Consider the following 17,246-nt stretch of genomic DNA (forward strand, 5'->3'; position numbering starts at 1 on the left):
TTTTACAAAGATGGATCTGATCGGCTTTATTGAATGTGCAAGAACAGGACCACCAGTAAGGCCAACAGCTTTCCCTCAGAATGGGGAGAAGTCCTTTTGGTTTTCCTGCTACATTAAGTAGCCATTAGCTAAACCCAAGAGTTAACTTCTACACAAAGCAACTCAAATAATAAACATACCAGACCTACATTTTGGTTAAGACATTATAATCCAAGTATACTTCTACTTCTCAACATTTTAAGCAACTAATTACCTAATATATAGTCCTACAACATCACATACTGTGTGATGTGAAATCACATCTATCTAGGGAAGGAATGACTCAACTTTAATGTATTTAGTTCTTGGTACAACTCTATGGCACTATTTAACACCAGTAACTTTTTCAAATTCATGTGGTTAAGCGTTTTGGGATTCTATCAATTTAAAGTAATTTAAAGTAGATGACCTTTAGAACATTAAACATAAAAACATCCTTTAAAATAGTGGTACTTTCCAGTGAAATTAAGAACAACAAACATTTGCCATTTCCAACTGAATCTCCATTAAAATAAAATATAAAAAGGGAGAAGCTAGAAGGACAGACACCCTGGAGAGGAAACGGAATAATCCAAGAAAACCAAAACCTAAAGAAATGACTAGAAGAGGCACCTGAAGCCTGGAAAGTAGGATTTGAAAGACAGTACCGTACCAACCCTTTCCACCCTTCAAAGTAAGGTTACTCGGAGCGCCTGCTGGCTGGCTCATCCCATAGGGCATCTCTGACTCTTGATCTCAGGGCCGTAAGTACAAGCCCCATGTTGGAAGTGGAGCCTACTTAAAGTAAAATAAAAAAAAAATAAGGTTGCTCTACCAAAACCATTCCAAAGATTAAAAGGCTGGTAGCTGCTCATTCCCATCAAAGTATCTCAAACTACAGCCTACTCAAAGAGATCAATCCTAATCAATATAAAAAGCTAGAGGGTTAAAAAAAAAGAGTAAACAATGCATGATGTGAAAAGGGTTTCTTCAAACTTTAATATGTCCGCAAACACCAAGGAAGAGCATTTAGAAGTTAATAAAACAAAAACCAACACAAATTTGATGACATAAGTCCTTTCTCCTAAAGTTTAAACCAAAAGGAATGATGAAAAACATCCAAGAGAATCAAACCAAAGGCCCAAGAACAGACAGAAGGTAAGCAGGACAGCAAAATCTCCCAAGAATATGGTCCCAAACTGGAGAATCTCTGGAGAACACACCTAGTCTACCCAGGGCCCAGGACAAAATATAAAATTTCAGGAAACCAGCAATAGGGCAATCTTAAACCAGTTCTCAGGAAAACTAGTCATATCCAAAGAACATATGAAAATGGCAACAGACTAAGCCAAAAAGGGCACAATTAAAATTCTGAGGAAAAGATTTAACAGCACTGAATTTTATGTCAAAAGTTTTCAGATTAAAAGTAGTCAGAAAATACTTCCTCCATATATTAGCCAACTACCGGGAGACACCACAGCGAAACAAGAGGAGTAATAGTAATCTAACCACAACCATCACGCAATTGGGCAAAGGGTAAAACAGGTAAAAGATGCCCAGGATTGGCCCCGGAATGTCCTCATGTAACCACCACACGCAATAAATTTATCATTTCCCTATGGATCTAAAAATGTATAAATTATGTGCTATTTTGGGCAAACTGAAAAACAGTCAACAGAATTCATTTTCTGTTCTCGTTCAGATGAAGAATCCAAGTTATGAAAAGCTGTTGCAAGGTGTTCGATATGCCAGATTTTCCCAGTAAAAACTGGGCTAAAGTGGATAGGTGGTTTGAACATTTGGAAACACACTTGCATGGTCATAATTATCTGTTGTCAAGGTGGGAAGCTTTAAACATTAAATGCTTACAGTGAAAAATAGATGGGTTAACTCTGAGAGAACTATTTGGAGGGGTAGGGCAAGGACTGTTTCTCGGGATTTTAGGATATTATTTGACACTTAACTACGTACATTTATTTCTTTGACAAAGTGTAAGAAGGGTAAATAATAGAAAGAGAAACAGTGCTACTTTATTAAAATACTGAGTTTATTTCACATGTATATTTTTGTCTCCCCACCATTTCCATTTGTCTGACCACCACTACTACTATGTCCTATCATAACATTCCATACATACTTAAAACCAAGCAAAGGGTGGAGTTCCATCTTTAAAAACTAAACAGGCATTTTGGACAACACATTCTTGGCAATGGAACCTGGACAACATTTATCAGACACGGTAGGGAAAGTTCTCACTCTGCATTATAAAAAGGACAGCCAGATATCAACTGTTACAGAAATGAAATAAGACGGAAAATTTTAACAAACTGTTTAAACTATTTTCTTAAAGAGACTTCCTCCACTGCCAGAGATCTTGAATAGCCTGGAAAAAAAAGAAATGCGGTTAAAGAACCACAACACTTCATAGACACCAATAAATTAAACCATGTCTCTTTGTTCAACGTATCTATTTTTCATCCTACCACCAAAAAGGTTCACTACATAATTAAGAACTGATTTCAAGGAAATTTATACTCAGACATAATTTAATTTCAAATACTTCAAATCAGACATAAAATCATGTGAATCTCTGTAAGCAGAGTCAATGGTACTAGTATGTATGTAACAGCTTAGATAAATGAAATGGAAGAGTAGAGAGACCCGTTTCGCCAATGCCATCTGCTTTAGGGCTGCCAGATTTAGCACATAAAAATACAGAACATACAGTTAAACACATTTATTTGTAAGCCTATGTAATACATACTAAAAAATTATATTTACTCGAAACACACCAGATCAACTACTCTAAAGACTTGCTCTTATCTGGTTAAATCACTTAACAACAATCTTCCAAGACACAATCTACTTTTCCATTCTTAAAATCTAATGATTTAATGTTGTCTACTGAAAAAAAGAGCATCCCTGTCCATTTCTATGTCCTCCTTCATTCAACACATGAAGTCTATACTTGTTCTCATGCTAGCATTAACATCCATGTGAAAGAATCACCCTTCAAATGACTGTCTCGTTTAAGTATGGTTATTAATTATCCATTTCAAGTTGGCATTTCTTTTCCTAATCATAAATAATGTTCTTTTTAAAGGCATCTTAAAATGCCTGGCTAGCTCAGTTGGTGGAGCATGTAACTCTTGATCTTGGGGTTGTGGTTCAAACCCTGTGATGGATGTGAGGGTACTTAAAAAAAAATCTTTAAAAATATAAATAAATAAAAATAACAGTCCTGACATTTGTCAACTCTACAGGGTTCAACAAATTCCTTTAGAACAACGGAGTACAGTTCAGTGAGCTCTTTGAACTTCTCTGAATTTACATAATCCTATAGCTAAACAGCTATTTAAAACTATATGTAAGAAATAAGTAGGCTTTATCCAATGACCCATTTAAAAATGTCACTAAAAACATTTAGAGTCTTTTCTTCAAAAGTATGATTCCAGTGCTTCAAATAAATAGCAGGATTCTCTCTACTATTATTCAACAGCCACTAGGTTTCAAACACAGGGACACTAAGTAGCAAATGTGAGCAAATCTCACAAAAATCTTCCCTCTGTTCATTCAGTTCAATATAAATGCTTAAAAACAATCTTATGACACTCCAGTCAAAAGAAACATCAGATGCCACTTGAGCAGTACTATGCAGAATAGGAGGACAGCAAAACACCTTTTGCAGAATCATCACTGCTTTGAGTAAACATTTTATCTTTACATAAACATTCACCAAAATTTGATCTGTCGTTTCTCCACAAAAAGCAGTACAATTGTTTTTATTAACTTTTAATTCAAGAGCTTCTGCAAAAGATTTGCTAGTATTTAAAAGTGCCATCTGGAAGGGATTTTTTTTACTAGCCAAATCCTCATAAGCAACTTTTTCACACAAAAAAATTGCATAAGCAATGGAAAAAAAATTTTATACGTTGTGACCTGTATCTGTAGGTATGCTGTAAAAACATGAGGCACTTATAGTTTCGATAATCTTTGCAATAGTAAACAGAACTACTTTTTACTTCTGCAGAAATTTCATCCTTCCACCTGAAAATGGGCTTTCAGTTTTAGACTCAAAATACTTCTGAAAGCAGTGAGTTCACAGTCATTTCAGCTGCCAAGACTGATAATATACTGTGTAGAAGGCCTTTCAACTTTGGTTTTTATCTTCTCCTGAATTTTTCTTAATCACAGATTTTATTTCACCACTTTCTTTGGTACTAGTGATTATGCTTGTTAGTAAATGCTGGTTTACATCTTTCCACTATGCAATATTGAACTAACAACTGCATACTGCAGTTTCACAAGGATTTTTGCTATAAATGGTCCACTATTCAGAAGATTCACACTTGAATTTTGGGGTTCAAATATACACAAAGAGAATAGCAACCAAAAGAGTGTAAGATTGAATTTCATCATTTCACAGCCATGTGTCAATAAAGGCTGAGCTACCAATAGTAAACAGCACTGAACACTGAAAGGGTTTCAAACTGGAGAAAAATAGTGTTGCCATTTAAGTCATCTAAGTACTAAATAACTGGCAGAAAATTAGCTCAAACTGACCAATTTCTTCATTTACTGAAAAAAATTGAGGCTTAGGGATTCTTGACAAAAACCATTTAACACAGAATGTTCTGTATATACAAGACGCCTAGCAACCTTACCTGTTTTTACATTTTCCTTTACAATCTGAGTCAGCAACCATAAATAAGACAATAAAAATAAATCCATGAATTTTCTATTGACAAAATAACACATAATATAAAACTTAACAGCTGACTCAAACTAATATATTGAGTATTAACCACAATTTGGCTTCTTGCATCCAGATTTTACACTTTAGGTTGATTTTAGTAAAATGTGCTTCCCCTAAGACCTATGGAGTAAATGGTCTTCTCTGTCAACTCACAAGAAAGCAAAAACTTCCAGACTACCTCAAGTACTCAAATGGAGTAGCAAGGAAACCACAGAATACTTCCTTAGCCAACAGAGTACCAAAAGTAAAAGTGAATTCAGTAACCAAGAAATAATTTACCAACTATATAAAAAGCTGAGCAAAATCTACTAAAGAGTTATCTTCTCAATCTCTGCCAACTAAATTCTTAAAAGTTTCCATGTATTTATAATCTGAAGTATTGTCTGTGGTTAGGAAGCTTTTAAAAGAAGCCAACACTTAAAGAAACTAAAAAACTCATAAATAAATCACAATAAAGTATTTGGATTTGGTCATGTCCCCTGAAAACTCAGTTACCTCTTGGTCAGTCATCCGGAAGCAATTCTTCACATAATTGATGAACTTGGCTTCCACTTTGGGAAGAGAACCACCCTAGGAGACAAAAGCATTATTAAGGGTAAGTACAGAAACACTGTTTTTGAGATACTATGAAATTCCTCACAGATTTTCATGCTATTACATGGATCATTGGTTCATTCCATATCCATTCAACTCTTTCACTTTAAATACTTTGTTTTTAGGCCCAGAAACACCTACTGGGCAACAGTATTTAGAACCTAGGTTTTTCATTAAGGAGGACAACATGATATAATGAGCACTGGGTATTATAGAAGACTGATGAATCACTGAACTCTACCTCTGAAACTAATACTACACTCTATGTTAATCAACTGAATTTAAATTTAAAAAAGAGGGGAAAAAAACCCGAGGTCTTTCATAGTATTCCCATACTGATAGCTTGTCAAAGTTCCAAATTCTCTCCAACCACTCTAAAAATACAAAATATGAGTTACACTTGAGATTCTTCAGGCACTCAAATGTCAACTATTAATACACCGCCCAGAACGAAACACAAATGTATACCCCCTTTTGAGCACCATATACAAAGAAATCAAAATTGCTTTATCACTTAATACTAAGAACTAGGTCCCTACAGCACAATGCTAACCCAGGATTCCATTCAGGACGTATATGAAATCGAATGGGGGGGGGGGATTAGTCCCACATTTCACTAACTAAAACTTGGAACCTCCATCAATTATGGACATAGGGAAGAAATCATAATAGTATCAGCACCAAATTGTTTACAAAATATTTCGTCACCAAGTATTTTCAAACATAGCAATTACTGCAAATATCGAGATGCTCATATTCACTACTTCTGAATGATCTTTTTAAACATACTAAGTATATCCTTTTTGTTTCCTCTTTTGATAACTAAATTTTAACTTTCCTTGTCACCTAAATCTTCTATGCATTTTTAAAAGATCAAGGTTTCAGAATGCCAAAGGAAGCATGGCACAAAATAGGTTAGGGATCAGACGTATAGTGTAAGATCCTTAAATTGCCTCTATAACCTAGAAAATAAACCTCACTGTAATTTCCACTTTTAAATTATTGTCACATACATTCTTATTTGATTCATTAAAATATTTATTGAGCAGCTAGGGAGATACAAAAGCGATTAAAACATCGTCAAAGAGGTGAGACAAATGCACACATCATAGAAAGCCAAGTGTAAGGGGTCACTGGATCACAGCAGTCAAAAGAAAAGTGCTTTAGGAGATCAAGAGTGAGATTGCTTCCAGCCTGGAAGGGGGTGTGGGTGGGTGGCAAATCAGGAAAGGGGATCTGAGACTTCAGTCTGGATTGTTGATGACAGTCAGTATGGACTATATTTGTCTCTCCTTTTCCTCTCTCCCCAGCTTTGGGTTTAATTTACCAGTAGTGCCCAGGACTGTTCAATTCGCCTGTAATTAAATCAAGGAGACAGGACCATATTAAAATGGGGGGGGGGGAATCTAAAAGATGTCATTTTAGCATTGTATGCAAGGGATAAAAATAAAGCAGTGATACCAGAAGCTAGAAAGGTATACAGTAGTCTAAAGCAAAAACAAACACACTCTGGTTCTACATGTTATTTTTCCAATTGACTCTTCGCAGCACAAGGAAATCTACTGAAGCCAGGTAAAACTTAGAAAGCACAGGAAAAACATGGGAAAAGGAGAGTCAGCAACTTTTCCTCACCATCCCACCTTTACTCTCACTAACTGGGGTCTTATATTGTAACTCACAGAATTATAGCTTTTCTCAAATGTTTCAAGACATTTAAACTGTTTATTCCATATTACTGCAAGTCCAAGTTCACTAAGGTTTAGTAAGTTTAGTTCCCCAATCAAGTAAGCAGCAGGATGAGAGCTAATTTCTTCTCAAATTTGCATGTAAGACAAAAGGAAACTAAATGTAAGCTTATCAAAGATTCAAGATATTATCACCTATATTGACCAGTAATATCTTAGTGTAAAAAGCACAGAGAAAGGACTCAAATTTGTTAGAAAATGTTTGATGAGAGGCAGTCATGAGTATTTTTTTTAAACTATACCACCAAGCAACCAGACTGTCTCCACTTTTCCAGTGGCTTGCAATTTTATAAAAGACTCAAACGCCCTCTGCTGGTTCTGTAGCATCGTACAACCACAAAGACGAGCAAAGGAAACTATCAAACTTTTAACACCCAGGTCAGAATGAATCTTAAAACCAACTTACTTGTATTTCTTTTATAAAAGAAAAGAAAACATACGTAAATTCAAGTACATACACAAAAAATCATGAGATTACAAACGAATGTAAAAAACCAAATAATCCATTTCTGAAAACAAAATGAAAAACACAACACAAAAGGGGCAGGTAGATCAAGAATAAAAAAATAAGCAACAATCTAGTTCCAAGCCTTCACAATAGTATTACTTTAACAGAGGGGGAAGAAACCTATCTAGTTTTTCAGGAAAGATCCTTTTACTCACTTTTTCTATACTTGCTTGCATTTTTGCTTTAATGTCTTCTACAGAACTAGGTCCTTTCGGTGTTTTGGGAGTCTTTTCCTGTTTTTTGAAAGAGTCCTGACCCTGGGGGGGAAAAAAAGATGAATTTCAAAAAGGTCCCTAGAGTTTGGCTCTTAAGACCCATCTCCTACCTACCTGGATTTTCTCAAGAAAATCCCTCTTATTTACAATCCTTCCTTGTAAAATATACACAACCAGTGTTGGTGTTGTTATTGTAAATGTCTGAACAATTATTTTTCTCGTAATTACCATCCCTTAATAAAGGAATAAAATAGTTTCAGCTTGTTTTTATAATCAACACCAGAGCAGTTCTACACTTAAGTATGCACTTAAAGGAAACCACTTAAAGGTTTCAAAATTGAAACCCAAAGGCCCCAAGAATGAAGCAAGTAAATGTGGCTTGATATGCCTGAGGCCCATCCTGTAGCTTCTAATAATCTCTAAGTCCAGATACTGTGGTTCTTTCAAACTGTTAACACACAGCCAGGGTTGAAAAACTGCACTCTGCCATAAAATAATACTTTTAACAAACTCCTTACAGGACACAACTGTTTGTAATGCAATAAAAATCTTTCTGTTGGCATCTTCCTTCACTAGAATGCCAGCAGTCACACATATATGACAATAATTACCAAGAAGCACAATTTAGCTTTTTAAGACATAAATTACAAGTGTTCTCAAATTTCAGACTAGCTTGTTTCACAGGAAAACTTTTAAGTTTTCTAACTACTTCAATGAATGCTGTGTTTATATGTATGTTGCCACTTACTTTTGTTCTTGGTGTTGATGGTTTTGAGTCTTTTCCATTCTGGTTTGATTTTTGTGCATTTTTGGCTGGAGTATCTCGTATAGACTGCAATTAGAAATTCATCTTAATCAATGCCCTCCTACACAAGACATGAGTGCAAATAAAACTTCCCCAAACCACATAACAAAAGAAGCAGCCATTCTCACAAAAGGGGTAAAGAACTAACATAAAGTGGGAGAAGGCCACATGGATAAAGGAAATAGATCTTTCTGCACTACTAGGAAAGTTCTTAGGACGACAACCCTACTCAGGACTAATTTAAGTATGAGATCATCAACTCCTCCCAAGCCAGCTTTCATGAACTACAAAACAAGTGAAAAGCACTAAAAAATTTCCATCATTTCTGTTATTAGTTATTTCTGACAACCTCATACCATTGTATCCTACTTACTTTCTTTACTGGAGCCTTTTCTTCGGCTTCCTCATCATCGAAATCATCATCATCATCACTACAAATTAAATAAGTCATTACTGATTCAAAGCACTCATAAGCCAAAAAAAGCATAATGTAGAAATTGGATGAACCTACAAGTTAGTCAATCAAGACTTAGTCAAGATATTAGGACTTTCAAACTTTTGGGGATTGACAAAAAGAATTAGAAGCAGGATCCTGAAGAGCTATTTGCACGATCATCTTCATTACAGCATTATTCACAATTTCCAAGAGGTGGAAGCAACTCGAATTTCCATTAACAGTTAAATACATAGGAAAATGTCATACATACAATTAATGGAATATTCACGTTATTCTGAGAGTTATTACAATATTCAGATTTTTTTAAGATTTGAGACAGCAAGCAAGCATGGGGCCCAACATGGGGCTCTATCTCAGGACCCTGAGGACCATGACTTGAGCTAAAAGCAAGTCAGACACTTAAAACGACAGCCATCCAGGTGCCCCTGGAATATTATTTTAAAGGAAATCCTGTCACATGCTAAACACAGATGAACCTTGAGAACATTATGTTAACTGAAACAGAAGTCATAGAAAGACACATACTATATGATCCCACTTAAATGAGGCATCAAAATTAATCTTTATACTCCTTATAAGAACCCCAGAGTAGACTGGTGGTTGCCAGGGCCTGGAGAATGGTGGAAATGAGGGGTTTTCATTCAATGAGTATCATTTTCAGTACTACTAGATGAAACAATTTAACAGCTATTACACTACAATATGAATATGGTTAACACTCCTGAACTGTACACTTAAAAAATGGTTAGGATGGTAAATATTGTATTCTTTTACAACTAAATGAATAAAAATAAAAATTGGAGGTTGTGGTTTAAAGGTATTAAACAGAAACACATCTTATGTTCACACATCAGTAGAAATATTCTTACTAAGGTGGCAACACTCCAAATTAAATCTACAGATTCATCACAATCCCTAAGAGTCCCAGCTGGCTTCTCTGTAGAAATTGATCCTAAAATTTGTATCAAAATTCAAGAACCCAAAGCTGCCAAAAACAATCTTAAAAAGAACAAAGTTGGAGGATTCACTTAGTGTTTTCAAAAGAAACCCCACAAAGACTACAAAGCAAAAGAAATCAAATTGTGTTTCCCAGTGTTTAAGGATAGACACACATCAATAAAACTGAAGAGTCCAGAAATAAACCCATATATTTATAGTAATTATTTTCAACAACAGTGATCAGACTGTCAATTCAATGGCAAGAAAAGCCTAACAAATGGTGCTGGGACAACTGGAAACATACATAAGAATTTAAGTTGGTCCCCCACTTCACACCATATACAAGAACAGATTCAAAATGCATCTAAGATCTAAACATAAAACACAGTAAAGGTTTCAGAAGTTTGGCCATGGCTTCTTAGGTTTAATACCAAAAGCAAAAGCAGTGAAAAAAATAAAACAGACATCGCAAATCATTAAAAACAAAAATTTAAGCTAACGTGACATTGTATGGTCAACTATGCTTCAATTACAAAGAAGACAATAAAGAAATTAAAAACTTTTGTGCAAAGGATGCCACTCAAGAGTGGAAATACAACCAACAGAATGGGAGAAAATATTTGTGAATTGTAACTGATAAGGTGCTTGTCCAAAAACATAAAAAACCTCTTATAACTCAATAATACCAAGACAAATACTAGTAATGCTACAGCATGCATGATTCTTAAAAACCCAAGACAAAAAAAATCACATATTGTATATCCAGACCAAAATCACATATTGTAACGTAGGATTCCATTTACATGAAATATCTAAAAGAGGCAAATCTATAAAAGACAAAGTACATTAGTGGTTCACTAGAGCTGGGGAATACAAATATGGTTATAGTATGGTTTCTTTTTGAGGAAATGAGAAGTATTAAATTTGTGGTGATGACCGCACAGCTGTGCAATGTAACTAAGAACCACTGAATTGTACATTCTAATTCTACATAGGTGAATTGGGGGGGGGAAATCTAATCCGAGAAGTCCATTTAAGTATTAGCTAATAGTGGATCCAGTTCATGTTTTAATTACTTCAAAAACTTACTTTTATACTAGCTAAAATGTTTCTTTTCCACACTACGTAGTCTCTAAAACAGGAGCAACTGTGTGCACCAAGAAAACACCCATCTTTCCAGAACCGGGGTAAATTTAATATGATGGCCTAGTATTATGTAGTACACATAAAGCTATATATATAGAGAGAAAGTCCTTTATTCTCAACAGTGATTCTTTCAATTTTGGCTTTAGAACCCAATCCCTGTATGTTATGTTCCTCCCTACATTAGAAACAAGATGACAAGGATTTCTATAAAATCAGTTATCATAAGCAGTTTTACTTAACTATCCCTACCTATAGATTTAATCTGACTACCTACCCTTTCTTCCCTTATATGAAAACTTACAAATTTGGACCTTGATTAACATCTATATATATTTATTTCATTCCTCCCTCACTATCAAACTTGAAGACAACTTAGAGGGGACATGAAGAACACAAACTATTCTACACTGTGGTTATATCAGGAAATGCACCCAATTTAGAGACAGGAAATCTTTCAACCCAAGCAGAATCAAGGTAACAATCGAGTCCTACTCCAAAGCCTTCCTAGAAGGGATTGTCTCCTCACTGAATAGGCTACCGGACATAAACACTAAACCTATACAAAGGTAATTTGAAATCAAAGACTCAATAAAATTCAAATTTAACTAAGCACATATACCATCCATATTTTTCATTTCTGTTTTAAGTCCATTTCCCATTCTCTTGGGGTATATCATTTTAATTCTAATGATAACTATTCTCAAAAGTAGTTAACAGTGAAGTGAGGGGCGCCTGGGTGGCTCATTTGTTAAGCGTCTGCCTTCAGCTCAGGGCGTGATCCCAGGGTCTTGGGATCGAGCCCCGCATCGGGCTCCCTGCTCTGCTGGGAGCCTGCTTCTTCCTCTCCCACTTCCCCTTGCTTGTGTTCCCTCTCACTGGCTGTGTCTCTGTCAAATAAATAAATAAAATCTTAAAAAAAAAAAGTAGTTAACAGTGAAACACCAACTACATTTTAAGTCTGACATGCAGGTAATCTTGAATTTTTAAGCATTCAACTCTGTCTTTTCCTATTTTCTGCCTTCACTGTTATGCTCAAAGGGCTTTTTTAACAACTACCAGCTTGGCTAGTTGAGGTTAGTTACTGAAAACCTCTCATATTTGATCATTACCTAGTATGTGCTTGATGGGTCTTTCTTAGATTCTATTTGAATTATGTTTTCAATAAATATATATGGACCTACCTGGGAACTCAGAACAAAGCTAACAGGTAATTGAAAGTTCAACCTATCAGAAGTTACTGGTACTACTGCACATAGGAAAGACCAATTACAAATAGCATTTTATTTTGTATATGCATGTAACTCTACCTTTGCCTGATCAAGTTTAAAAAAACTGTCATCAAATTGTTTCCAAACAAATTTTAAATCCTCCACAAAAATCATCTTAATCTCTCTCTTTTTAAAGATTTACTTGAGAGACAGCGCACAAGAGAGAGCACGATCAGGGGCAGAGGGAGAAGCAGATTCTCTGTTGAGGAGCTTGATCCCAGGACCCTGGAATCATGATCTGAGCTGAAGGCAGACGCCCAAACCACTAAGCCACCCAGGCACCCCTTCTTAATCTCTTAGAAGAATCTCATTTTATCAGTAAGGACCAAAGAGAACCATGAGCCAAAATCCTCTGTGGGGGGGAAAGAATCATGAAGTGACAACTTACAAAATGAATGTAGCTGGAACCATTCAGATTCTTTATACCCAAACCACTTACCATATACTGCTCAATAAAAAACGTACCAGGACACTATCACAGGTTCACTAAATCCTCCCCAGAAAAAGTATCTAGTCAAATACATTTGGGAAATGCTTCATATTCTTTTGAAAATTTGCAATACAATGCAGCATTTAAAGGCTCTTAATCCCATAATATTCTTTAATTCAGCTATTTTAACTCAGACTGACAACCACTGACGGTTTACCCTTTAACTGTATTAATTTCACAGGATGACTGTAGTAAATAATTTTCATAAACTACTCCCCATACAACTGTGTCAAGCTTCTAAGAGCATACTACTTACTCTTCATCATCATCATCATCATCATCATCTTCATCATCATCTTCATCAGCAGCAAGTTTTACTTTTTTCTTAAAAAAACACACACACATATAAATATATACACCCATATACTCATGAACAAGTGCTGACCTTAATCACAAAACTAAAGGTCCGAATAAGATAGCCACAGTAATTTCACCTACCTGTGGAACCTTGCTACCACTTCCAGGGGCAGAACGCTTTCCAGATATACTAAGGAGTTTCACGTCCTCTTCCTCTTCATCTTCTGACTCTGCATCTTCCTCCACAGCTAAAATAAAATTTATTAGCCACTATTAAAATTCAATCAACAAGCAAGAAACTCAGGAAAAAAGAGCGTAACATACAGTAATGAGCATTTAAAACCAAAGACTCTACTAGAAAAACAGCAAAAAGGGAACAGAGATTTTTTAAAAAGGACTTTTCAGGGCCAATATTCTACTAGGTTTTAAATGCAAAAAAAAAAAAAAAAAGCTGCTTTTCCAGTTATTTCCATGTGAATGATTACAAAGACAATAGTATTAGACCTAAGCATGCTTTACAAAGTTCAAATAGGGAACAAAGCAACTGCATTTGAGAATAAACAGCCTAATACGTAATAACATACCTACTAAGTGCTGTCCACTAATATGCACAGGCCCTGAACCACATTTCAACCGTAAGACCACAGGTGGTGTTATTTCAAATCCCCCAAGGGAAACCTAAAAAGGAGAAACTTTTAAGGTTAAATGTTCGGTATAAAAACCTGTTCACAACAGACTTAGAAAAATGTTTGCGTTAATAGGCATTACAGGCAAACTCACAAGCCTAATGAACAAACCAGTGAACCTGTTTTTCCACTTCTGACGAACAACCAGCAAACCACTATGTTCAAGAGTTGATCATTCAACCCCACAATGACAGAAGACGCAGCTACGGCTACTAGTAGAACCAAAAGAAATTCCTCCTTCTAAGTTCTTGGTGTAACCTAAATGACATCTACTTTAATGCAACAGAATTAGACCTTGACATAAAATCCAAAGTTCAAGTGCTCTTACCGTTGGCTGTACAGACATTTTCAAAGTTGCCAGTGTGACTTTAATTGGACTGCCTTCATAATTCATTGCCTCTGCTTCAACAATGTGCAATTCATCCTTTGCACCAGCTCCTAAACTGACCTGAAAAAAAAGAGTATTTCACCTTAAGTTCCTATTTTACAATCCCCCCAAAATTTGTCTTCAAAGAAAAAACAAAGCAATTATAAACCTATTATTACCAATGATAGGAAACTAATTTGTGCACATTTTCTTCAAGTTTTTTTATCGCCTTACCAATCAATTTTTCATATTTGATACATTCGAACAAATGCATAGAAATATATTTGATGGTGGGTATAGCTGTAGGTATCAGCTACCCACAGTATGGATCACCTAACATATACTGGCCACCTACCACAAGTTAGGCAGTAAGGCTACAGGCCTTACTCTGGAGTGCAAAAGATTCATCGCTGTCATAAAGCATTTTATAACGCAGCCAAAGAAGCAAAGTACATTAATATGGAAAGCTGAACAGAAGTGTGACTGAACTTCACATGATTACCAAATGACAGGTAAAGATGCTACGTTTTATACCACAGGTGTATATACAATAATCAGTTATCAAAAATATTACTGTGAAAGTGTTAAGTCACACAAAAAAGAATACACAGATATCAAGAAAAGTAAAGCAGTTTATTTTGGAAAATTTAAGTACCGTTCTTAAAGATAACTGGTGCTCGTTTTCATCATTATCCACCTTGAAGTGATAATCCTTGTCAGCCTTTAGTTCACAACCTGTAAATGAAGAAAAAAAGCAACAAAGAATAACACTGAAAACTTAAGGGAAGATAACCAAAAAGGTAACAGTTTTGTGAACAAGTTTTCTACTGTGCTAGCTACCAAAAGGCAAGGCAGAAGTAGCTCTTCCTGGATTTCTTGAACACAAATGCCTGTAAACATCAAGTACCATCCATATACAGCTTTATAAATTCCACTTCCCCACTTAGTATACTATTTCACTTTCAACTACACTACTATTACTGTTTTTAGGTAGAAACAGGCTCGAAGATCTAGTAAATCTGGAACTGAAACCAGTATCTAATACTAAGTCTAATGTGTAATATTGATAAAACCCTACTGTTTAAAAAAGATGAATTAGCTACCTAAGCACCCAAGTGGCACACTTAGAAATGAGAATGGTTACACAAACACGTACATGAACAGCTTCTATTTACAAGAGAAAAACTACAAATGTAAAAGAACCAAAACTTGCTACAGGGGTCAATACCCCAACTTTGAAGTTAACAGAAATGATGTACATTAAATTATGCTCAGAAATTATATTTAATAATAGATATATCCTAGGGATATTTCCAATAGAAAAGATTAACACAAAAATACGGTATAAATTGATCAGAAACTGTGGCTACTCAAAAGGGCTAGGAATAAAAGCCTTAATGTACTGTAGGAGTTATCTACTCCCATTCCCATTCCATCAATAGGCAAGTTGTTTCAAGTACCATCAGAATAACATTTTAATTAAATGATTCCATTTAATTGCCATCTAACAGTTACTGGTACAGAGATGCCTAAATGTTATCTAGATTAACAAATCTCAGCATGATATATAAGGAAACAAATGTGGGGCAAGATTTGCACTTCAAAGCCTGACAAAGACAGGGCTTCAACAATTTCATTAAGATTGAAAACCAAAGCTATGGTACCGGGAGAGGAGGGGAAGATTCCAAGAGTACCAGCTCTTACTGACCCAAACTGAACCCTACACACACTTCCCATCTTTTCACAGGAGCTGTTTGCTCAACGCAGCACAGAAGGCTGTTTCCACCAGCCTCCCTCCAAAAATAAATAAAGCACCACCTATAGAGGCAAGGGTCTTGGGTTAGATCTACCTAGTCTCTACCTACAAGTACAACCTTCGTTAAGTCACTTCAGTTCTGAGCATCAGTGTCGTCATCTGCAAGTGGACTAATTCAACCTACCAATGTGAGATAACAAAAAATTGCTCTGTAAATGAGAACTGCCATTATAGATTTTAAGCACTGAACAAAAGACTTCCAGAATCTTGGCTCTACCAGCCACTTCACCCAATATTTCCCGCCCAAGAGCTTCAATTAAGCCCCAGGATGCCAGGCTCCGGGGTGACAAGACAGCAAGGAGACCCGGATGTACTGCCCACACCCCCTCCTTCCCCCAACCACGTGGCAACCACGTGCTCCCAGCGGTTGCGGCCTCCTCACGCCCGGCAGCGCCTCCCCTCCCCCCGCAACCGGCCGAGGCACCGGGGCTGAGTCTCGGCCCTAGAGCTCCGCACTCCTGAGACCTGAGAGCAACGCCAGGCTCTAAATTCCCTTTTCCCCCAGAAAGGAAGACCATGCCCCACACCACGGACTCCGACAACCTCCAGCACCAAGCCCGGGCCCAGCATCAAAGACACCAGCCAGGAATCACAAGCCTACGAAATCACACAGCCCAAGAGAAAATCATGCCCGTGGCTCTACCGCGTGCCCCAAGCAAAGCCGAATCCTCAGCCTGTTGGTTCTACGTTACCTCAGGCCCTGGGCCTCGGATCGCTCTATCCCCAGGCTTCAGGCCGCCCCTCCTTCCACCGCTTCGAGCTTCAACTCTCCTCTCCTTACCTCCCATCTCTTAGGCTGCAGGGTCCCGGGACCTCGCTTCCCTCCCTCAGGCCTCCAGCCTGCCCAGCTTTCTCTACCAGCCCAGGCCTCAGGAAGATTCCCGCCCCCCCCAAGCCACCAGGCCCTGCTCGGCCTCGCCCCAACCCCCAGCACTTACCGAAAAGATAGTTCTGGGGCCTCAGGGGGCTCATGTCCATGTCCATCGAATCTTCCATGGGGTGGTGGCACGCACTTAGGTGGGAGAGAAGGCGGACGGAGATAAACGACTACTGCTCCACAGAACAGCCGCGCAGGACGGAATCACACCAGGGAAAGGACGCGGGCTCCCTGCGCACATATATAGCATCGTGAAGATCTC

General features: G+C 37.0%; 1 protein-coding gene across 2 annotated transcripts; it reads right to left on the minus strand.

The window, feature by feature from the left end:
- Positions 1-2,044: 2,044 nt before the first annotated feature.
- Positions 2,045-17,213, minus strand: NPM1 (nucleophosmin 1). Of its 2 annotated transcripts, XM_045792100.2 has the most exons (11): positions 17,046-17,213; positions 14,947-15,026; positions 14,253-14,372; positions 13,823-13,916; positions 13,380-13,486; positions 13,198-13,265; positions 9,015-9,072; positions 8,585-8,668; positions 7,777-7,878; positions 5,270-5,344; positions 2,045-2,401 (listed from the first exon to the last, which is right to left on the minus strand). In XM_045792100.2, the coding sequence occupies exons 1-11, from the start codon at positions 17,101-17,103 to the stop codon at positions 2,363-2,365; spliced, it is 885 nt and encodes a 294-aa protein (XP_045648056.1). In that variant the 5' UTR covers positions 17,104-17,213; the 3' UTR covers positions 2,045-2,362. The 2 variants fall into 2 exon arrangements, with proteins under 2 accessions (XP_045648056.1, XP_045648057.1); XM_045792101.2 differs by lacking the exons at positions 2,045-2,401; positions 5,270-5,344 and adding an exon at positions 6,383-6,723.
- Between the last annotated feature and the right edge of the window lie 33 nt (positions 17,214-17,246).

This window comes from Ursus americanus, chromosome 15 (assembly GCF_024610735.1).
Source record: "Ursus americanus isolate L20-20 chromosome 15, mUrsAme1.1.p, whole genome shotgun sequence".
Taxonomy (NCBI): Eukaryota; Metazoa; Chordata; class Mammalia; order Carnivora; family Ursidae; genus Ursus; species Ursus americanus.